At 33.1% G+C, this 23,988-nt stretch overlaps 3 protein-coding genes across 4 annotated transcripts; 1 reads left to right on the top strand and 2 right to left on the bottom strand.

The window, feature by feature from the left end:
- Positions 1–442: 442 nt before the first annotated feature.
- On the bottom strand, positions 443–1,776 carry LOC110730219 (transcription termination factor MTEF1, chloroplastic-like). The gene has a single exon (XM_021910004.1). It carries the CDS (start codon positions 1,565–1,567, stop codon positions 569–571), a length of 999 nt encoding a protein of 332 aa, XP_021765696.1. The 5' UTR covers positions 1,568–1,776; the 3' UTR covers positions 443–568.
- A 4,983-nt stretch (positions 1,777–6,759) lies between these two features.
- LOC110730230 (2-Cys peroxiredoxin BAS1, chloroplastic-like) lies at positions 6,760–11,416 on the top strand. Of its 2 annotated transcripts, XM_021910015.1 has the most exons (8): positions 6,760–7,125; positions 7,797–7,871; positions 8,028–8,109; positions 8,199–8,278; positions 9,807–9,893; positions 10,327–10,452; positions 10,803–10,916; positions 11,017–11,416. In XM_021910015.1, exons 1-8 carry the CDS (start codon positions 6,898–6,900, stop codon positions 11,131–11,133), a joined length of 909 nt encoding a protein of 302 aa, XP_021765707.1. In that variant the 5' UTR covers positions 6,760–6,897; the 3' UTR covers positions 11,134–11,416. The 2 variants fall into 2 exon arrangements, with proteins under 2 accessions (XP_021765707.1, XP_021765715.1); XM_021910023.1 differs by lacking the exon at positions 9,807–9,893 and having other exon boundaries at positions 6,768–7,125.
- A 1,704-nt stretch (positions 11,417–13,120) lies between these two features.
- LOC110730245 (cytokinin riboside 5'-monophosphate phosphoribohydrolase LOG7-like) lies at positions 13,121–18,887 on the bottom strand. The gene is made up of 7 exons (XM_021910035.1): positions 18,547–18,887; positions 17,247–17,344; positions 15,553–15,583; positions 14,982–15,081; positions 14,779–14,849; positions 13,833–13,976; positions 13,121–13,540 (listed from the first exon to the last, which is right to left on the bottom strand). The coding sequence occupies exons 1-7, from the start codon at positions 18,655–18,657 to the stop codon at positions 13,445–13,447; spliced, it is 651 nt and encodes a 216-aa protein (XP_021765727.1). The 5' UTR covers positions 18,658–18,887; the 3' UTR covers positions 13,121–13,444.
- Positions 18,888–23,988: the final 5,101 nt, after the last annotated feature.

Genomic DNA, 23,988 nt, shown 5'->3' on the forward strand with positions numbered 1-23,988 from the left:
CTGAAATATCGCACCTAAGTACCTAACCATAGACTAACTGAATACTATTAAAGCATTGCCAAATGGAGAAGGAAAGCATTAAAATCCACCTCCATGTCAAATTTCATGAAAGATAAAGGTTCTAACAGCCTGTTCTTGCAAGTTGCAATACAAAAGAAAGGAAATCGGGATAAAGGGCAGGCGTAGCATTCAGTTACTTTGGTAGTTAAAGATTGAGCCAGTATTGAACAGGAAATAAAAACCCAACAAACTACACACAATGTTGAGCACCGAATGATAGTAATTAATGTATGAGAAATCGTGATATCATCCATCAACTTCCATACGTTCAGAGTGTTAGTATTACCATAATTCGAAGGTGATAACACATTAACACTTGGCATATTGTAGCAGTAAGCTCAGCATTTGAGGCCGATTTAGCTACATATGATAACACTTTTAACAACATAGAACTCGAAAGAACATCATGTATTCATCTATAAACCTTCATATATTCACTTCATCATTATGTTACAGTAGTTAAAACAATGAGCAATCTACATTGTATCAACAACAATAAATTCACAAGTCATTTGCAAATTTGCAAACCCCACAAAGGGGAATTGCTCTTAGGCATAGAAGAATTACAACAAACATCCAATCGCTTTCGAAAATCCTCATCCTTCATCTTCAACATCAAAGGAAGAGGAAAACAAACACCCCTTTCTACACAACACTGATGCCTAGGCTTAATCCTCTTTTCTAAACTAAACGAAAAGTATTGAGGAAACTCCTTCAATTCCTTCAAATCCCTCCCCATTTCAACCACAAAGTAATTATATTTGGGCTCGAAATTATCCTTGACACTGTAACAAAACAATGCAGGAAATCTCCTAAACATAGACACAGAATCATGATACGCAAAACCCACTTTCTCAAAATACTCAATTTTAGGCAAATATTTATCTTCAACAGAAGCGGAAAGAAGATCAGTATGCTTATATACCTCATGAATCCCAATGCTCTGAAGAAAATACAAGGTGGGTCGAAGCCGGGTTTCGACATCGGACACGAGAAGGCGGGGACGACGGCAGATTACACGAGGAAGGTGATGAGCTGGCACCTTGACTTCTCGAAGGAGGAAGGCGAAAACCGGGGCCGTATTGTGGAGGCGAAGCGAGAGGATCTCAGGACACATGGTGGTGATGCGGCGGAGATGCGGCGGAGAGAAGCCGAGGGAAGAGAGGTAATCGAAGAGGGTTTTGAGGTCGGAGAGAGAAGAAGCTGCTGCAATGGCGGAAGGGGGGAGGAGAGAGAGTGAGTCTAGTCCAATGGAGTCGAGAAAGAGGGTTTTTTCTTCGAATTCAGGGTCAGAGGAAGTGGGGATGGTGGTTTTAGGGTGGGAGTTTGGGGCTGAGGAAGGTAGAGGTTGGATTTTGGGTGGTTTTAGAGGGTGGATTGTGGTGGTTTTGGAGGATAAAGTGGGGAAAATGGTGGTTTTCCGACGGAGAAATGAAGGGGTTTTGGGGAGGAAGTTGGGTTTGAGGAGTTTTCCGGTGGTGGTGGGGAAATTGAGGGTGTCTTGCATTGTTGAAGTGGGGTGGAATTACATGGCTAGGAAAGGGAGAGAGAGTGTGAAGAAGAGGGTGGTGTTTGTCTTTTAGGTGGATAAGGTGTTATGGGAGATTACAGGTTATCTACAATCTAGAGCTATGGCGTTTCCTCGAACTAAAGTGAAAGTAAACTAGTTCGATTTCCACTTCACCTCCCAAATGTACTCGTATGAATTTTCACTTTTCACTACTTCAATTTCCTTTTGGTTACTCGGTAGACGGTAGTAGAGTAGTAGACACACAGTATTACTCAATGTCTCAACTCTCAACTAAAGATGGCACTACAACCCAGCATGAAAAAAGCACGGCCTGACACGCATGTTATTGTGTGTGTCGGGCCTAGGCCGCCTTTATTTGGAAGAAGCACGATAAGAGATGGCGCAACAAATGACGCTAAAATCAATGAAAACTAGATTTATGTTTAATAATTTACAACAAAAGTTTAATATTTTTTTTTTTGCTATAATTTATAATGAATTTATTAAATATAAATAAATTGTAAATATGATATTTTTTCCGTTATATAAAATCTTTAATGTGAAACGATAAATTTTTAATAATTTAAAATCTAAATCATTATTCATTGTTTTACCATATCTTTTATTTCAATAGAATTACCAACCTCGTCCACAACCAACCTACTACATCAATGGATAAAAATGTTAGCCAAACTGAAATTGATATAAATTAAATCTTTACATTTATATAAGAAAAATCAATATATTTACCAATAAATGAAAAATTGTTGCGATATAAAATCAAATCTATGCATTGAAATTTTTTCATCATCTCTAAAAATAACCAAAGTCATCCATATATTAAGTATATAACATTAAATCGTATGCCATTACATAAACAAATAATTGTTAAGTATCCTAAATAAATACAATGTAACTAATAATAATAAATATAAATTTAAACATAAGATTTTAAAAATTACCCGTACATTGATGACCTAAAACTAACACAAAATTACTAACACAAAATTCGCTTGATGGGGTATTGTATTGATATGAAATTTTATTTGTGTCGTATGATGTGTTAGATCTGCATATAAAAAAACATTTAGTAAATAAAACATAAACATATAATCGTTGAGTATCCCAAATTAATACAATGTAAGTAATAATTAGAAATACTAATTTAAACATAGGATTTTAAAAATTAAGCTAAAAATTACCCGACCATTGATGACCAAAAATTAACACAAAATTAATAACACAAAATTCGCTTGATGGGGTTTTCTATTGATACAAAATTTTGTTTGTATCGTATGATGTGTCAATTTAGAATGGCTGGTATCACAAATTTTAATTTAATTATAATTAATGAACAATTTGTATTTCTTATCATAAATACTATCAAAATTTATCTTATATGATTGGTTTCAAACTTTATTATAAGCGTTTATCATTTTAATATTTTTTAGTATATTTTTTTTGGATTTCTTATACTCGTAGTATTGAATTAATAAATTTATCTTTTCCTTATATTTTTACTTTATTTTTTTCATTAAAATAATTTAATTCGTGGATTTTAATCTACGCGGCATTAAAATTTTAGATATATCAAATATAATTCGTTACTTTTATCTAGGTGACGATGCACGGTTTTTATTTTTCATACATAAATCTCAAGAAAAGATATTTTCCTATACACTTTAAGTTTATATATATATATATATATATATGATTTATTTTACTATTTAATAATTTTTGATGAAAAAAACACATAATAATTTAATTAAAGTGTTATTGCCTATTACAATAGTATAATTTTTTTTAATGTAATTTATTATGCGACTTTATTTATTGTTGTTTTGTATTTTATTCGTCGTTGTTAGTTATATGACAACTGAATTTAATAATATGAATAAATTGTAAATATGATATCTAAAAAAAAAAATTGTAAATATGATATTTATAGATTACATATTAGGTTGAAATCTTTAATGTGAAAAGATAATTTTTTCATTTTTTGAATAATTTAAATCCTAAATCATTATTAGTTGTTTTTTAAAAAATACAAATAATAAAAACTTGTATACTATTTATCTTCTAGTTCAATAGAATCACCCGATCACACTCATATCTCTTCCATCTAATCAAAGTGGATAAATAAAACATGTTAGCAAAAAAAAAATTATATAAAATTAACCGTTATAGTCTTATAAAATAAATCAATATATTTACTAGGAAATGAAAAATTGTTGTGAAATTGATCTAAAAATTGTAATTGTACAAAATCAAAACTATGCATTGGAATTTTTTTCATCATCCCTAATCGCCCGAACAATAGTATTTTGGAAAATTGAATTATTATTTTGTTGTCACTGACAATGCGTGCAATATTGCTTCTTATTTGTAACGAATGAAAAGTATTTAATTGAGTAAAATTTTATTTTAACTAATTTTGGACGAATTGTACAAAGTTGGCTTTAATTGAGGTATGAACGTAATCAAAATTAAGTTAATTTGATGACTTGATTAAGGTACCTAAATCACAAAAAATTTGTCCTAATCATAAAATTAATTAATATAAACTACAAAGGTTTATAAAAAAATTTAATAAATGTAAACAATTTATAAAGATATAATACCTTCTCATCCAATAGGACCATCAGGCGATGCGAGAAAGTCGTACTTTGATTTTCAATCATTTTGCTTGAATCTAATTCTCTGATTAAAATCAAATCTGCGTGTAAAAACAAAATTTAGTAAACAAAACATAAACATATAATCGTTAAGTATTCCAATTAAACACAATGTAAGCAATAATCACAAATATACATTTAAACATGGATTTTAAAAATTAAGCTAAGAATTACCTAGCCATTAATGACTAAAACTGACACAAAATTCGCTTGATTTGGTTTTGTATTGATACAAAATTTTGTTGGTGTTGTAGGATGCGTCAATTTATAATGGTATGCATCACAAATTTTAATTTATTTATTATTAAGGAATAATTTTTATTTCTTATCATAAACACTATCAGATTTATCTTAGATATATAAATCCTATATCTAAAGATGATTTTTTAAAAATAATTTTTAGTTTTTTAAATAAATTAAATCCTAATAAATCACTATTCGTTGTTTTAATTATGTGGCAAAATTCTTAAATCTCATTCGCCACTTTTTCTTAGGTGGCGAGTGAATTTATTAATTCTAAAATAAAATACAAATCTAATTTTTAATTGGTCGAAATAATACCTTTGCTTATGTGGCGCGCCGAATGCTCTAGAAAAATGCCTACTTTAGTTATATATATATATATATATATATATATATATATATATATATATATATATATATATATATATATATATTAGATTTTGCTTAGACATGCAAGTTTGACACGTGCACATGCCAACCTTTTGAAAATTTTGGCCCAGCTCAACACGACATATAACTCGTGGCCCAGGCCAAGGCACGGGCCTAGCTAACCCCAAAGCACGTGGGTTCGGCACTACCCAAAGCCATCTTTACTCTCAACTCTCAAAGGGTCAAGGTGGCAATCGGATTATTTAAATCAATTTTAATTCGAGCCATGTATCAATTATGTGGAGATTGGACTTCTTGTAAAAAAGTTTGTGATTGTTCAGGTACAACTCTTCTTGTCATTTAACCACTATACACTATAGAGATACTTTAACAAAACACATACTTCCTCTGTTTCTTTTTAGTTGACACGTTTCTTTAGTCACGTTTGTCAATCACAAATTCAACCATTAATATCTTTAATTTTGGATAATCAAAAATTATAAAAAGTTGATATTTAGAAAATACTAGAGGTGATCATTGGGCAGGTCGGGCCGGGCCGAAGCTAAAAAATTATGCCCACTTCACAGGCCGGGTCAAGCTTCGGGCTGGAATTTTTGTGCCCAAACCCGCCCAAAATGGTCGGGTCGTGCAGGCTTTTCGGGCCGAGCCTAAAAAATAAACTAAATATGCATAAAAACGCATTCCCAAACCCGCCCAAAAAAAAAAATTGGGCCGAGCCGGGCCCAGCCCAATTTCGGGCCAAAAAAATCTAGCCAAAATTGGGTTGGACCAACGGGCCGGGCTAACTTTGATCACCTCTAGAAAATACATATCGTGACGATTCTAACAAGATCCCACATCACTATATTTTTCATTACATGCATATAAATCACAAAACACGGTCAAAGGGAGGTGTGTGAATAGTACTAAAGTCAAAACATGTCAACTAATAAAAAACGGAGGTAGTATATCATAAAGTTAATTAGAGAGTCAGGTCAAGCAAGATTCAAGTAATTTAATCCAATAGATTGATGAGCACTTTTTAGGCCATGTCTATGAGTCGAACCAAAATTAAGGTTAAATGCACAAAAAAATCAAGTTTTTCAAGCTTGCATAAGACTATTGAGCTAGGTTTGACCAAGGTTTTGGGACAAATTAAGTTTGGATGCAATTGATTATTTATAATGTATCAAGATATCATAAATACTTCTCTCACATTTTGAAGGTTCAATATACATATGTAAATGGTATGTCTAATGCATAAACAAAATTAGAAGCTTGCCATCTCTTGTTAGTTTGACGCTATGTTTCCATAGAAAATTGTTTTGTTGATGAGGATTTGTGCGATGTCACAATATAGGTCAATTCTACATCTACAATCAATTGCATCAAATTTTATTTGATTTCAACACTACAATATCAAAAGAACCCCACGGAAGGTTGTATCAAATAGTATTATAGAAGAGGGTTTTTATCAACGTCAAAGATGATCGTAGTTTAACGCGTGATAAATTAACATTACTTTTTTTTTTTTAAAATATCTTTAATACATTGTAATTAAAATTAATGATTTATTTGAACCAAATAATTGTGAGATACAATCCTTATCATTAGATCAAGTATTACTTGAATAAAACATATTCATTTTTTTTTTTAGGAAAAAACATATTCATACTTGTACAGCTTCGAATTTATTAGAACTCGATTTCTGTATAAGTCAGTTATCCCCCCTCACACACGCACACGCATTTTTTTTTCCAAAAAAACGACAATTTCATCAATTTGTGGAGAGAAAAAGAAGTAGAGTGATAAGTGACCATTTTCTGGAAAAGTCTAGAAAAAATACTTTACTAAAAAAAAAAAAAAAAAAAAAAAAAGACACATCATCACTCACCCAAGTAACCAATCTTCCATTTCCACACACTCAAACAGTCTACTTATCCACTCTCTCACCAACCTTTTTCCTCACACCATTCATATAATCTCACTTCAATTTCACACCCAGAAATTCGAAGAGAGAGAAACTCAACATCAACAACAATGGCGTCTGCAGCTTCTTCCTCTGCAATTCTCTCTTCTAATCCTAGGGTTTTCGCCGCTAAATCTCATGCTCCTATGGCGGCTGCTTCCGTTTCTTCTCTCCCTAAACCTTTCTCTCAAACCCTAACTCTTTCTTCCACCTTCAATGGCAAATCCTTCCAACCTCCTCGCTCTTTGTCTTCTCGCCGCGCTCAATCTTCCAGACGCAGCTTCGTCGTCCGCGCTTCTGTAAGTCCTTTCCCTTTCAATTCATTCATTCATTCTTCATTTTTCAATTAATTTTGCTAGTTGTAATAAAATACTGTTTTTTTTGTTGTTGTCATTTTGATTGGGAAGACTGTTGGTTTGAATGGTGCTACTAATTTCTCGAATTCGCTTTGATTGACGATTAATTGTAATGTGTCGTTATTGATAGACTGTAGATTGTTGGTGAGATTGCATTGGTATTGTAAATATAGCCTCATTTATATCGAATTCGCTACAAATGTATAAAATGAGGTGAATTGACGACGGGTGATTTAGGAATCATGGACAGTTTGAAGCTTTTTGCAATCTTTTATTACGAAAAAGTAACGTTATAATTAAATTGTGTGGTCATTCTATTTTACTAAATGATGATTTGCAAAAGTGAGTATAACACTATAAAGTCAAGAAGTGTTACTTTTTTGTTGTAAGAAAATACATTTTGGCAAAATGTTATGGAATAAGATGGTTAATTTTGGCGACGAAATTGTGATGTGGCCTATTATATTGGGATGGAGGTAGTAATCATTGTTGTTATTCCCTTTTACGCCTTTACGCTATGATTATAGGGGTACTGACTGTTTTCTCGCAGTTATTATATGATTAAACTATCAATGTTGGCTATAACTTGACCTTTTTTTGGTCTAATTTTTCAGGCTGAGCTTCCCTTGGTTGGAAACATTGCGCCAGACTTTGAGGCAGAGGCTGTTTTCGACCAAGAATTCATTAATGTAATTTTCACATAGACAAAATCTCTATTACAAAAGTTGCTTACATTACGAACATGCTTCACCCATCCGAATTTGGATTACTTTGTTTTATAAGTATTAGTTCCAGTCAGAAAAGTAGGAGAGGGTTGGAATCTAATTGTTTTAACTTTCTTGCAGGTTAAACTTTCTGATTACAGGGGAAAGAAATATGTAATTTTGTTTTTCTATCCTTTGGACTTTACATTTGTTTGCCCTACTGGTTAGTACTCTGAATCTAAAAGGCTAGTTGATGTTTGTAATTTCCAAATTAGTTCCTTACACCCTTTGCTTCCCTTTTCGTTTTTGTAGAAATCACTGCTTTCAGTGACCGTCATGCAGAGTTTGAGAAGTTGAACACCGAAATACTAGGTGTATCCGTTGACAGTGTTGTAAGTATCTATTGTCTTTCTCTCTCTCTTTTATTTTTTTTTCATTTGCTACCCTCTTGTGCTGAGTTACAGCTGTTTACTGGTTGTGGCTTGCTTACATTGTTCTCATCTGTAATGCATTTTGTGCTCAGCTAACAAATCCAAATTTAGTAGGAAACTATATTACTTTCTCTGATTCTCTTCACCGTCTCTCCTGCGGTTCTACCCTCTTACTTATTGATTGTGCTTTTTACATGCAGCTTACACTTTTTTATTCTGTTAATTTTTAGTTGCCAAATATGTCTTTGTTGATGATTGGGGACCAAAAAAGTATGAAAAAGGGGGACAGGGGGGCACATGACATTCCTTTTTTGCAAGAAATAAATGGGGGATACGTCAATGTGGTAGTCATGGAGGACAAATGAACAACCTTACTTACATGGATGATGTTTCTTTGAAGATTTCTGTTACTAGTTATGTTCTGTTACTAGTTATGATTGTAACAGAAAATCTGTTTTACTATAATAGTGTAATGCATAGAACAAAACAAAAAACAAAATTATTGAAAGAGGTAGGAAGACCTGGGAGGGTGGAGAGGCAGGAGACTACAAATTGATGTTAGTTTCTATTGAATTTGAAACCCCTCTACACCAAACAACTATGAAAAGACTAGTGTTTCAAATAAAATTTTTGCTACTGAAGAACAAATGTGGGCAAAATAAGCAAGTTCTACTTTAGGTTTTTCCCATGAAGGCTCTTCGCTTTATTTGCAGACAGGAATTTAAGTTTTGTCAAATGATGGTCTAGAGCCCGAATTATTTCTATCTGGTGATTTGGTTAAGGGTTATGGGAGGATAACATGTAATTTGTATTATTCATTATTTGGATGGCAGTGGGGCTTTGGTTAAGCAATTATTTTAAGCCATACTTTCTTAATCAACTCAACTAAATCTGACCGCCTTATCAGATGCATAATTATACATACTTAGGTAAAGGGAATGTGAATTAACGCTCACACTGTCCTTTTGCACTTCATCTGTGAATCAGGACTGCGAAAAGATAGTCTGGAGTGTCTATAACCTTTGGTATGCATAAGTGGACCAAGCCTATTGGAGTATCGGATGACTTTTTGGGAGTCAATGGAGGATATCCTCTAGGAAAAATTTCTTAGTAACAAAGCATAAATTACAATGAACTTGAGAAAAAGCATGTGGACCAATTGCCTTGAAGGAACACCCAGGAATCACATCATTAATTTGGAATATGGCACACTTTCAGATTGTCTTCCTGAATAATCCTTTTGCTATCTAAATTATAGTTGAGTTGAGCTAAATTCTTCACTGTTTTGGTGTGCAACAGCACAGCATTATGTGCTGTAGTCAATATATCTGGCAACTTGAACATTTCCCAATTATTTACTTCTCTTGCTAGTAGGGTCATTGTCAATGGGAGGTAGGGATGAGGCTGATGCAATTATTTACTTCTGTATGTGAGCTGCATTGCATTATTATTATTATTATTATTATTATTTTTTTTTTTTTTTGGGCAGAGCAGTGCCTTGCTGCCTAATTTTGGAATGTTGGGGGTCTTGAGGCTTTATATTGAAGCAAATTTCTTAGAAAATTCATGGCATAAGGTGGATATTGTTGTTGCGTTTTTTCCAGATAGCCTGATTTTTTAAAAAATCATTTCACAGCCTGATTTTGCCCTTGAATGTTAACCCTGCAATTAATTTGACTTCATCTCTTGCCTTTTCTATTGAGATTAGATATTACTTAATTCAGAATAGTTTTCATTTAACTTATATTATTGAAGGACAACATTATAATTCATGGAACATGCATCAAACCGTATTCCATGAACCATACCTAAGCCATTACACCAAAACTACTAATTAAAAGTAAAGGCGATATTAAGTGCCGACCAATTTATTCACAAGGTTTATGTACACATTTCCATGTCTGATATCCTTTCCGAGTAGTATGTTTTGATTGTAACATTTTTAGCACTTTCCTCGATTCTGTATTAGTTTATCCATGTAATGGTTGATATAATTGTTTATTGTGCAGTTCTCACATCTCGCATGGGTCCAAACAGATAGGAAGTCTGGTGGTTTGGGTGATTTGAATTATCCCTTGGTTTCTGATGTCACCAAGTCTATCTCAAAGGCTTTCAATGTTCTGATCCCAGACCAGGTATGCATGAATCACTTTTACTGTTGGAATGGTAACACTCAGCTTCTCGGTTTTCTGGCTTCAACCAGTTGATAATGTGTTTGGTAGTCTTTCACAATTTCACACTTCTGCCAAACTGTTTAACTAGTATTAGTAGAGTCTGTGGCTCTTTTGCAGTCTTCTCTTTTGGGTAAAACCAACGTTCCCTGAAATTCATGAGGAGTGGATGTAATAAGTACATGTGTTCAGCAGCCTCAATCACTGATGGATGTTAATTAAAATTTTAATCTTTGGCCTCCTAATGCATAAATATGCAGTTATAGTTGTAATATTTCTGTTTATTTGATTCATCTTTTGTACAAATTTACCAGGGAATTGCATTGAGAGGATTGTTCATCATTGACAAGGAAGGAGTCATTCAACATTCAACCATCAACAACCTTGCTATTGGTCGTAGTGTTGATGAGACTCTGAGAACACTCCAGGTATATGGATCTCAAATTGCCATCCCGTACTTATCCTTTCACTAAATTGGAGAAATGTTGAGTAGTGTTGTGATTCATCTCTTTCAAACTGGTTTTGCAGGCATTGCAGTATGTGCAAGAGAACCCTGATGAAGTCTGCCCTGCAGGGTGGAAGCCTGGGGAGAAATCAATGAAGCCAGACCCCAAGCTTAGCAAGGAGTACTTTGCTGCCATTTAAGGGACACGATTGACTCTGCATGACTGTCTCACATAGGAAATCCTGAATTTTTGTTTTCTGTATCATGATCTGTAATCTTTTGCGAAATTTGAGCTGATTCTAGGGAATAAATGTCAACAGTTTATCTATGTATCACTTTTATAGCAGATCCAATTTTAATGGTTTAAACTATTGTCATTGAGCTATTTGGATTGTGTGCTTGGTTGTAGCTAGCAGTACAACTGAAAATTGTTTATTAGAAGCAATGCAAATTGCTCAATTTTGAGCATCGTTTTTGTATGCATATCAACCTCTCCTTAGTTATCGTGATTTCAAAACTCGTAGTAATTTATTATGCTGTCAAAGCGTCTTTTAAATAGGATTCCACCTATTCTGATACATTACGGTAGTAATCTTGTAATCAGATCCACTTGAGGAAATTGGAGTGGGAATAATGATTTGAATTATTTTACATAATTGCAATGTACTTGTTTCGTTCAAGATTTTTATAGCCGGAGCGGTAAAAACTACGGAGTATCTGATTTCCTTCTGTACAACTCCATCAATGCTATTTTTCATACAAGTATTAATCTCTTGCAATTTGCCTCTAGGCCCTCTACTGTGTTAAAGTAATGCTAAAAAATTGTGTGATAAGACTGATAATGCTCATTTGTTATTAGCACACCTAAAGGTATTACTAAGGTGTCAAAACCACACCCGATCCGATTCAATCCGAAACCGATCTAAAAATATCCGATTCAGATTTGAACTCGCATGGACACAATATTTTAGCACGACTCAACTTTAAAAATTGACCCGACCCAACCCGACCTCATTAGACTCGATCCGATCATCCGAATTGACACCTCTAGGTATTAGTGGGTGTTAATGGGTTAGTGGGCTTATCGACATTCTAATCACATACTACTACATCAAGGCCTTTTACTCTGAATCCTTATTGTAGCCTCAAAATCCAATAAAATGCAGTATTTCTACTCTGTTAGTTTTGATGGAAACCATTTTCTAGAAAATGATTTCCTATTCTCCACTCTGTTTGTAAAGGGAAGAGAAATAGAAAATAGTTTTTCTAATAGTAGAAAACATTTTCCATTTGAAAATGAAGTAATACCACATTTTTTTCTCATTAGTCTTAATATTGCTTTCCTCTCCTCTCATCCATTTTCTTCATTCCACTCCTATATTAAGTTCGTGTTCGTCAATATGTCCAATTGTTATACACATACGGAATAACAAATAAGGAAATGGTTGATTGGCATAAAACCTAAAATGCACTAAATTCAGATTTGTTAAGTTGGGGGCTAATAACTCAATAAGTACATACTTGTCAAAAAAAAAAAAAACCTAATAAGTACATATTAATAAGGATAAGGGTGTAAATTGGATGGGATGGATTAAACTTAGCCAAATTCAAATCCAATTTAGTATTTTTTGGACTTGGATATGGGAGTCCAAGTCCACGATCCAAATAAATTTATTTGAGCCCAAAATCAATCCACTTCGATGCATTTTTTAAAAACCATTAGTGGGAAAAAAACACAATGAAGCTCAGAAAACTTGACCAGTAGACTCTATAAAAGGAAATGATACAAGTTATACAACTAAAAATTCGGAGGAAATACCATGTACTTTGAAGAACTATTTTTAATACGAGAACATGACTACTTTTCCGAACATCAGAAAAATAATATCGAATAATCTAAGTTTGATTGGAGTAAATTTTGCACACTATCACCCATAAACTATGAATTAGTTTTGGTTGCATTGGGAAGCACAAAGGCTATATATGAGAGTCGAAAAAAATGTGGAAGCCAAGTTAATTTATACAATAAAATATCCTAGAACTATTACTTGCTAAATGGCTGAAAGCCAGAGATACAATTTAAATAAAGCTGAGATTGATAAATAGTAATCCTAAACTTACAACAAAAGTTTGCCACAATTTACATTTGATCAATCTACAACATCACATAATGATGAAGAATCAAAAAGTGGCAAAAAGTTAGGATAATTCAAAATCAAATTTGTACATTCAGAGATTGACCAAGTACCTAATAGTTTAGGCTAATTTTTTTTTGCTTCATTTTTTCATTGATTTTTGTTAAAACCATTCGTTTTACGGTCACGTATACAACCAAAATGGGGTGGTCAATTCATTTGTCTAAGTACCAAAAAACCAAAGGCCCCTTTTCCTTCCTATACTAAACATTAGATTACCCCATATCAGCATCACATATCACTGTACTTTTGTGTATGCTATAGGCCTAGGCCCCCCCAAAATTCCGAAAACCAGCAGCAGCACACATGAGCACGGTTATGTTGTGACGCCCGATTCAGAGACATAATTAGGCCTCTCCACTTCCTCCCAGATCAACTTAGACGACAATTCATCGATCTCGGGGACATACTCCTGCTAGCCCAAAGAGTACAGAATTATTATGTGGAGTAATTAGCAAGATTGCTAACTTCGATAATGCATAGGACTAATTAATTAATCAATTCTAGCCACCCTAAGTGTTGATATATTTAAGACAAAAATTTGATACATTCCTTCCCTTGATTATTATATGAAAACAGCATACTTTCGTGCATCCCCGCGACCAGACAATCGCGAGTTTAACAGTTCTAAATATGTTAATGTATTCGGTCTGTCAATCAAACTGTCTTACTATTGGTGTAATTATTGGATATTGATTAATTACCTCAAGCTTTCTAAACAATTCTTTGGCTGTTGGGGCTGACACAATGATCCCACGAGAAGTTGGAGAGATAAAGCCTTCATCAACGGCCTTATCGATAAAAGATAATAAGCAATTGTAGTACCCATCCACATTCAACAGACCCACCTGTATTATAAAAACAACTAATTGCACAACTTCAATGAAAAGATACTAACCATGCTTTTCAATTATATTCTTATTAAGATCAATGTTGTCACGACATACATCAATCAATAAAAATGTTTTTAATATGTCGTGAGAGATGGAGGAGTTCTTAGATCACACGCAATTGAAAATTCGTCGAAAAAAATCTGATTCCCTAAGGGAGATACCCTCAGGAAACCTCTCAATAATGATGCACCATGACTATGTAACAGCATAAAATCTTCTTAGCATGTTTCCATGTGAACTCACCCAAAGAATCACATGCAATTTCCATTATCTATCCTCATCAAATCTCCTATTTGATCAAATCTTCATTAAATCTGATATTTATTTCTATTATTAAAGCATTTATACATAATCAGTCGTATAGTCGGTAGATGTCATGGCAAAGGAAGATGTTGACTACTATGTACAAAAAATTATGACGACAGTCCACAACGAGCATTCAAAAAACAATCTCATATTAAAGCTTGGTCAAAAGGAGGAAAGGAATCATTCTTTTAACGGAAAGCCAACAATCCAACCGTCTTAATCCATTACACACTTGTTGGTTGTTTCATACTCTAGGGACATTTACACATCAAAAGCTTGATAGGTAGTTGGTCTCTCCATAACCCATGCATAAAAACATCTTCATTTTTTTTTAACTCTGGCCTACATCTTTTGGTGTCTACTAATTGTTTCTATTCGCGAAAAGAGAGGATAATTTACACACGTCGTATTTTAAATAAAAGAGCATTTCAGATAAAAGTAGGATTCATACAGGTTTTCGGTGTATTCCTAGCTGAGCGTAAGTGATGACTTCTAGAAGTTCTTCAAGAGTGCCGTATCCACCTGATCACACAGAAAGAACAAGCTAATTTAATCATCATTTAATAATCAAATCAAATATATTAAAGCAGTATGATACCATCAATCCAAGGCTTATCCACGTTAAGCTTAGTTAGACTAACACGAAAAACATACCAGGTAGTGCAATGAATGCATCAGCTTGTTTTGCCATTTCAGCCTTCCTCTGGTGCATGTTTGATACAGTTTTCACTTCTCCAACCGTTTCACCAGTTATCTGCCCAGTAAAATATTACGTTAAGAAAAGCTATTATCAATTTTTAATTACACCACAATCCAAACTAATTCCAAGTTATTTTGACAGGATCAAATTGCATGTATGTTAATTATTAACAAAACCGTATCATTCAATCAAACTATTTTTCCTTACAGTATTTTTAACGATTAAGTAATTAGTGGGTCCACTAATGCTCCTCAAAAGATAATTAGCACCGAAGAGTTTATAATAATAAAGAGAAACTCAAGTGTACGAATGTTTTGACTAACAACATGGAGATAAATACAAGCTGACTTTTGCTTTAGAGCTGATTAGAGGCAAAGAAAGCAACACATGTATGGAAAGCCAAGGATGTCGCCTTTATTATTCCAGACGACGATGACTAGCCTACGTAAGCAGAACAACTTAAAGAATATCCCTTTATTATAAAACACTAATCTAACCACCCTATAATGAGAATGAGATTATTACCTCTTTAGAAACAAGGCTCTTTGGAATGACCCTGCAAGTTAAAAACAACCACCAAAAGCAAAAAGTAAGTTAACTGATTTGTTGGCACGTCAAACTTCTAAACGGAATCATTATGATCTAATTAGCTTTAATTAATATTCAACAAAGATGTTCAAACATTCAAATAGCATACACGTCAAAGCATTTGAGTGCATTTGATTGATCTTTACAATAAGATAGTAGATAAATATAGATTAGCTTAGACCACAAAGTTAATAACAGAAACTACAAGGCACTATTGTTTAAAGTAAACAAGAAAAGAAGCCATCGAAAATTTATCAATAACCCGCTCACCATTTCCTTAAACAAAATACATCTAATGTTTAAAATGACAGATTTAGACATCAATGAAAGGTATTTTTATTGAACTTATGGTCATGAAAATAAATACAAGTCATGATAACCTCATCTCAGAGATGCGCAAAATCATTTAATCTCGAGTTTTATTGTTCTACATAGTCATAATAATAATAAACTTCCCCTTATGGATTTATAAACCCTCAAAGGTAAACTTCTCATTGATTGATTTATAGGTAAAAGAATGGTGCAAAGGCATGCTGGCATGTAGCTTAGGTTAGGTACTTTGAACTAAAAGATAAAGAAATTTTACTAGTTTTTTTTTTTTTTGAAAGAAATTTTACTAGCTACTAGGATGAGGTTAACACAGTGGCAAAATAAAAAAAATCCAAGAAAGGGGGGGGGGGGGGTTATGTCATAAGAATCAAAGCTTAAAAATAATATGACAAGTGTATCTGCAGAGTGAAAAGTTAATCCTTCTACCAAACCTTTTCATTTCAAAAAAATATGTATGGGAGTAGGGAGAGTTCCTGTAAAAATAGCCTGACATGGGCAAAACCCAATGGATTCAACTTTACTTTTTACATCTGATCAGATCAAACTAAAAGGGTATAGCAACTTTGTACCAGTCATTTTGTAAATACTTAATCCATGTAACACATACAATCAAACTCTTCCTTTTTTCTTGTATGGGTAAAACATTCTTCACATATCCCAAGAAACTTTATTTTATGTGCTTTTTTGGTAATACAAAGTTTTCTTCTTTAGATATAAATCCCAAAAAGAACTCAACGTTCAAGGGTGGTCATATTGTCTACTCGAACATTCTTTAAGTGGTTAGATAATATTTAACGCGCTTATATATTTATTAAAACCATCACTTTTTAGGTTATGTAACTGAGATTTGGATACAATGTTCAACATGTGTACATGTTTAAGCATTCAACTCGATCATTTTTATGGTACAATTGTTCAACCCATATTCAAATACTACTACCAAGGATCCGACATGGGCACTTGATGTGAAATGATGAGTCGAGTCTAGCATAGTTCTTAGAAGCTCAATAAAAATAGTTTTTGCATGGTCTAGGTCTCAAGGATGAAGAGAAGTTTAGTGACACACCCACTTCATCATAGAAGAAGAAGAAGAAGCAAAGAAAAGGGACAATTATGAAGGGGGGCAGGCAAAGCAATGATGTTGCTAGACTTTGGAAACTTAGCATTTAATCTTTTAATTGGTTGACATATCCATTTACAACTCAGTAAACAACACATACTAGCATACTACTCCTAGATAAGTAGATAGTCTCCTAGTACTAGTAGTAGTAATTTTTAGAGAGAGAAAGTAAGGAACATACCCTAGAACATGGCGCCCACCATCATGAGCTGCCTGAGAAACAAGACCCATCAGACCCACGCTGCCACCTCCATACACCAAATCAATCCTTCTCTCCACCTTCAACACACACACACATCCAGAGGTTAATTAAAAATTAAAATAGTTTAATATTGAGAACAAATCAAATTAGTTCATTGGACACGTGTCAGAAACCCACATCTCACACAACATCATTAAATAAAAAAGAAAAACAAAGATAATTAAAATAATCATGATTGTGAACCATATGCCTAATCTATAACAAGTCTGCTAAATATAGATTTTATTAAAATAATTGTATAAATGTATAATACTAATCCGTATTAATATTATTGAATAATGTATAATTGATTTCATGGCATTAAAAACAAAATATATGGATTTTTAAATATAAATTAATTTCATTTGTTGGTGGAAAATTAATGGAAGTAATTGAAACCCCATTTGTCACCACCCCACGCTTTTATGGGTCATGATATCTAACGAGTACGTTTGTTTCCCTTGAGAGCACCAAGGGAAAATCATAAAGTTTTAATCTTTTTAATTTCACTACCAATATTTTTTCGGGTTTTGCTAAACATAGTCCTAAAATGTACACGTCGATAATTTATGACAAAATCACATGCTTCCTCGGTGAAATTGAACGTCTACTAATGTGCCTATATCTTATAATTGAGCACTTTAACATATAATTTGCTTCTCTCTTCCCTAATTAAGTCTGTTTAATGAATATAAATATAAAATCAAAAACTCTAGGAAATGAAGGGGGAAGAAAATGGGGGGAAAGAGGGATCATGCAAGAAGGCTGTTCCACTGACAGACAGATTACAGCTAGCAATATGTTTCTCTCTCATGTCAAAAATAACCTTTAATCTTCCTCCATTTTCACCAAATTATTACAACAATTTTACACAATTTTCAAATTTAGAAACAAAAAAGACTAGTGTAAAATAATAGGGTTAAAAGTGGGTAAACCAGAAAAAGTTACAATTTTGCACTCATTTCTGCTCAATTTAAAAATTCCATCAATTTTTTTCATAAAAATTCTGTCTTTTTCACTGTCATTTTCACAGATTTTTGTGCAAATGTTGTATAATACAGAGCATAAAAAGAATACCCAGAAAGATTATTCAACTGCATTGCAAATCAGAACTTCTAGGATTATAAATTTACCCAAAAAAAATAGTTTATTTACAACAAAGATGCAATTTTTAAGCTTCTTAATGCAATAATTCAGAAAATAAAATACCCAAAAAAACAGGGATTAGTAAAATTGTTACCAGTTCTTTGCCAAGCTCAACAGCAGCTTCTTGGTAGCTTAATTTCTTGCCAGAACTGCTTCCACAAAACACACAAACCCTATTGAATTTTGACGGCTTTGTCTCTTCCATTTTTTTTTTTTTTTTTAATTTAAGTTTCTCTCTCCTAAAAAAATGTATAAATAAAATTCAGAGAGTTTTGGAAGAAAAAGTTGAGAGAGAGAATAATGTAGGAGAAGAATGAGAATGAGAACAAAAGTGGGGATATGTTTGCATATGCAATGTTCTCCTATAAATATAAACCCACCGGCCCATCCGGGTAACGCCTCTACCAAGTAACCATTTTTTTAATGTCTCATTAGTTTTACATTATAGTTTTATTTATATGATTGTATTATATTATATGGTTTTATTATTAACCTTTTTATGTTATGGGGTAATAAGATTTGTTTTGTTTTAATTAATATACAGGTATGTGATGTTGAGTTTTACTTTTGAATTTTGGGTCAAAGGACTTAGAAGATTAACTTTGATCTAATTGGGTCCCATAATGAGTATATATGCTATGTCTAAGTGCAATACAATTAGAAAATTAATTTTTTAGAAAATGAAGATTATGAATGGAATCGTTTACCATCTTTGATGGAGCTTGGTGGTTACATACTATTGAGAAAAGAAATTTAATTATGTGATTATAACTTATAAATGGTTTTCCTTGTGAGAAATTAACTTCTATATAAAATCAATTTTAAAAATTAGATTATATGAAACTATTTTGTAATATACTTTGTAATAAAGTATACGTGTTCATATGTTTCAAAAACTAAAAAATAAAATAAACGAGTTCATACTTGTTATGTTTTCATGATAGAAGTTTAGAAAGTATAATACAAACTGATGTTGACTACGGAGTATTACAGTAGTATTACGTGATTTATCCATTTTGATCTTTCTTTGTCCTTTTCTACCATTTTTTGTACAAATATATACAAGTATTAATATACCCTCCTTTCTACAATTTTTCTTTTTTTTTTGAAAGAATACCCTCCTTTCTACATTTTTTTTTTTTTTTGAAAGAATACCCTCCTTTCTACATTTTTTTTTTTTGAAAGAATACCCTCCTTTCTACATCCTTGTATTTCTCCATCATATTTGCATTATTATATTCTGTTCTCATACTGTTACCCTATAAACGTCTTCTTCGATCTTTCATCAACAGTCAATAAAATATACTTTGTACTAACTTGAAATAACAAATACATCAATGAATCAACTAGTAAAATCAGTTTTCCTACTTTTGCAGATTAGATTATTTTGTGCTTATGAGAACTCATTTCTACTAATTGAAATATAGCCTTAATGATTAAAATTGAAATTCAGTTTTACCTACTTTTGCCGATTAAATCGGTTTGTGCTTATGAAAACTCATTTTTACTAATTGAAACATAGCCTTAATGATAAAAATTGATTGTATACAATTGTTTCTTTATTACTATACGGACATGCTTGGATTGAGGAAAATGTGTTATTAGGGTATAAAAATCAAACTAAGCAAAATCCTAGCCTCCTCTCCCTCTCTTCTCTCTCCTAAACCCTAGCCTCCATTGTTAATTTTGAAGGGGCTTCCATCGAATTTTACCAGTGGAAAGCCCCAATCGTTGTTTCTAAGTTTTTTTTTTTGTTTCTTAGGTTATAATAGTAATGTCTCCCTCAAAAGAAAGGATTTATCTCCTTTGAAAGACGAGGTTTTTCCGATCTCCTTCGAAAGACAAGGTTTTATTTGCGTTTGATAGAGACTTTAGTTTTGCGGACGGAGCTTCGATTGATCATTGCTTGGATTCGGGTTACAAAATCGTTACAAGGATTTTCTTCCCTACAAGCGTCGACAGATCTACTCAAAAAGTTGCATGAGACAACGAATCGAGAATATGCCGAATTGTTATATCTATGTATTTGGATTCTTACCACTTCCCCGATTAATTCTTGTTTGATTTTGTTAAAACAGTTTTCATTATCGTCAATAGTCAATTGTAGATGCCGTATAACTTTTATTAATGAAATATAGTGTCCTCTAGGACTTCTTTCAAAAAAAAAAAAAGTCAAACTAAGTAAAATGAAAGTAAATAGGGAAGGAGGAGATAGTGACAGTGTGCTTGTAACATAAGAAAAATTATATAGTGATAGTGAGGTATGAGATGAAGAAAGAGGCTCATTTTGAAGGTAATAGTTACACTAGGGGGAAGGTGTATAACTATTACCTTAATTATGAGGGTAATAATTCCTCCATTTCTGTTTTTTTCCTCATGAAACAACTACCTTATGGCATTTGTAAACACCATACCTCCTACAACAATACCTCTAATTACTTGAATTTTTTCAAGTTTGATTTTTATTACTCCCAATCCAAACATCCCTAATATGTGATTACTAAATTTATTTGACTAGCTAGTTAATAAAAAGAAAGTATAACATGACCATTAGAGATATTTTCATACTTAAACCAAGGAGAGAAGAAACTTGCTAACAAATGGAAAAAAGACAAAATGGACAATCCACTGATTTTATGCTCACAAATAGAATTAAGAAAATGTGGAATGATGTAAAGGACAATTAAGGGGTGGATAATTGTTTGTGCCTAAGTTTTTCAGAGCACAACAACGTTGAGTTTAATTGGTGATACATACACGTGGAGTGCTAGGCTAGAAAGTGTAACCAAGTTGTGCACCAAACAACCAAAAATATTAATGGTGTCCAAAAACATAATCACTGCTTTCATTTCAATATTTCATATCTATTGCATTTGCATGCTCTTTTGAGTCTTTTCCCATCACTTAGTAGCTTACATGGCTTAGTATATCCTTGACTAAAATGTCCTTTCTCCCTTTGGTAGTATCATGTTGTCATCAAAACATTCGACATCTTTTGAAGGCTTTTATCGGCTTAATCCATTTATATCCTTGAAACTACAGAGAAAAGCTAAGATAAGGTAATTCTTATCGTGCTAAGTACAAATTCTTTCGTAATACATTTATTTGAACACACATAAAATTAATTATCTCTATTTTATATATATATATATATATATATACATTTAATCCAATTTGAATGAGTGAAAAATACGAAGTAAGTTAATTTAAATGAGCAGGAGATAGCCTTAAATGGATATTCAGCTTCCAAGAGCTTTAAAGGTAAGATCAAACGGTTATTGCTAAAAATAATGTTGGGTAAATAATTAAGGTTTTTGAACTATCCAGAATTGTAGCTAAATATTTGACACCTTATTACTACGTTTCTGAATTTAACACCTTATTGGCTTATTACTAACTTCTCATAATTGAATTGAGTTCACTAAAAGAATATACCCTTATATTATGCACGAATCTTTTCCTCCGATTCTCATTATTTTCTTACATTAATTTTTCCAATATGAATATATGATGTAATAGGTTATATGTAGGGGTGTACAAAAATTGGCCCGGACCTGAAACCGGACCTGAACCGACCTGAACCGGATCGGACCTGACCCGGACCTGTTGATTCAGGTCCAGTCCCGGTTCTTAAAAATCCAGGTTCCCGGTCCCGGTCCGGACCCGGTCCAAACCCGGGGTTTTCAGGTCCGGACCTGAAACCCGGGAAAATCGTAATTTAAAAAAAAAAAAAAACCAAACTCTGAAAAATTGAAACTGAGTTTTCGTGGACTTATTTGTATTTTCGGTGGACTCATTTGTATTTTTGGTGTTTGAGAATCGGGACTTTATAGACTTTATGTAGTTTTGTAATTGATAATTTTGGTTTGTATGTAATTATTAAATTATGCAACAGGTCTAAAAATCACAAAACAGGTCCATATGCAGGTCCATATGCAGGTCCAACAGGTTTTGTATTAAAAAAAAAAACGAAAAAGACACAAAACAGGTCCATTCAGGTCCAAACCCGGACCGGACCTGATTTTTCAGGTATGGCCCGGAACCGGACCTGTTAATTCAGGTCCGGTCCCCGGTCCTCATAATTACCCAATTCAGGTCCCCGGTTCAAACAGGTCCGGTCCAGGTCCGGTCCGGTTTTGGACCGGTGTACACCCCTAGTTATATGCAACTTAAATTAGGCTTTATAAATGATTTTTAACTTCTCTCTCTAAAATTGAGAGCATCTCTTTTTCCTAGTTTGTCTAGGGTTCTAGAAAGCTTCAAACACTAGGCGAAAAATATAAATGGGCACTGGTTCAAAACCCTCATATAGCACCGGTTTTGAACCGGTGTAGATTTGAGGGATGCCAAAAAAAAAAAACTTTAGCACCGGTTCAAAACCAGTGCTAATAACGTTTTATTCGAACCAGTTCTCTCAAAATCGGTGCGAAAAATGGCCCAAAAAAATTAAAAAAAAAACTTTTGGCACCAAAACACAAAACCGGTGCGAATAATGGCCCAGAAAAATTTTAAAAAAAAACTTTTGGCATCGGTTCAAAACCAAAACCGGTGCCAAAAATGCCCCAAAATTTTTTATTTTATTTTTTATTTTTCATTTTTTTCACTTAAATTGATATAGAAACACTAACATATATATAAAGTTACATATTTTCATTAAAAAAGACTATAATATTACAATTTTCGTCCAAAAAAAATAAATTAATTTCCATGATCTGTCTTTTGCATAGACTTGTACCTGAAGAAGGCAAAGTGATGGAGAACTCTAACTCTTCATTGATAGTCTTCAGATTAAAGGTCAGAGAACACTGCAATCTGCGTCAATTTAATTTTATGCCAAACTAATCAAACATGCGCTTCAGCTTTCTATATATCATTATAACTTCAGGATTACAATGAGACCATTGAATTCTATTGGGCGCCCTTCCTGCTTGAGTCAAACTCCGATGATGCTGTTGTACACAGAATACAAGACAGAATGAGAGCACTGTCCTTGGAATAGAATAATAAAGAATGTGTTTTTTTTAATGCTGCATCAAAATGAAGATTTGATTCTTTCTTTGATTCTCTATTTTCAAGTAATATGGTTCAACTTCAACAGAGTACAAATTTGGAAAAAAAATTCCAATTTTACAATTGGTATGTTATGATGTTATATATGTTTACAATGATTGATGAGTACGTTGCACCAACAGAGGGTTTAACTTTTGAGCTTCTTTGCAACCTCGGCAAGATACTTACCTTGATAAAATGCTTGCTGAAGTTCCAGCTCTGGCGGTTGACGAGATCCGTCTCCTGCAAATGTTCCTTTCACCTCTTCCATTTCAAACATGCCCTTCCCAAAGGTGTATCCCAGAGGAACATATAGCATGCCATGGTGAGAAAGTTGAGTCACGGCTGTGAATCTGTTAAATCAAGCAACAAATTCACAAAATTCTAGTTAATCTGACAGGAATTTCACATTTAGCTACAATTAAAGCAAAATTCCATAAGCCAATGCCTCCTTTCAAGCAAATTAATACTTATGCTCTTGTATGAT

This window comes from Chenopodium quinoa, unplaced genomic scaffold (genome assembly GCF_001683475.1).
Source record: "Chenopodium quinoa cultivar QQ74 unplaced genomic scaffold, ASM168347v1, whole genome shotgun sequence".
NCBI lineage: Eukaryota > Viridiplantae > Streptophyta > Magnoliopsida > Caryophyllales > Amaranthaceae > Chenopodium > Chenopodium quinoa.

Excerpts from the sequence above, each read along its gene's own strand:
- LOC110730219 (XM_021910004.1), bottom strand. The coding sequence starts at position 1,567 with ATGCAAGACACCCTCAATTTCCCCACCACCACCGGAAAACTCCTCAAA.
- LOC110730230 (XM_021910015.1), top strand. The coding sequence starts at position 6,898 with ATGGCGTCTGCAGCTTCTTCCTCTGCAATTCTCTCTTCTAATCCTAGG. Across the intron at positions 8,110-8,198 it reads TACATTTGTTTGCCCTACTG|AAATCACTGCTTTCAGTGAC; the intron begins GTTAGTACTCTG and ends TCGTTTTTGTAG. Across the intron at positions 9,894-10,326 it reads TAGAAAATTCATGGCATAAG|TTCTCACATCTCGCATGGGT; the intron begins GTGGATATTGTT and ends TTTATTGTGCAG.
- LOC110730245 (XM_021910035.1), bottom strand. The coding sequence starts at position 18,657 with ATGGAAGAGACAAAGCCGTCAAAATTCAATAGGGTTTGTGTGTTTTGT. Across the intron at positions 15,584-17,246 it reads GGTGGGCGCCATGTTCTAGG|GGTCATTCCAAAGAGCCTTG; the intron begins GTATGTTCCTTA and ends TTTAACTTGCAG. Across the intron at positions 13,541-13,832 it reads AATTGTTTAGAAAGCTTGAG|GAGTATGTCCCCGAGATCGA; the intron begins GTAATTAATCAA and ends TTGGGCTAGCAG.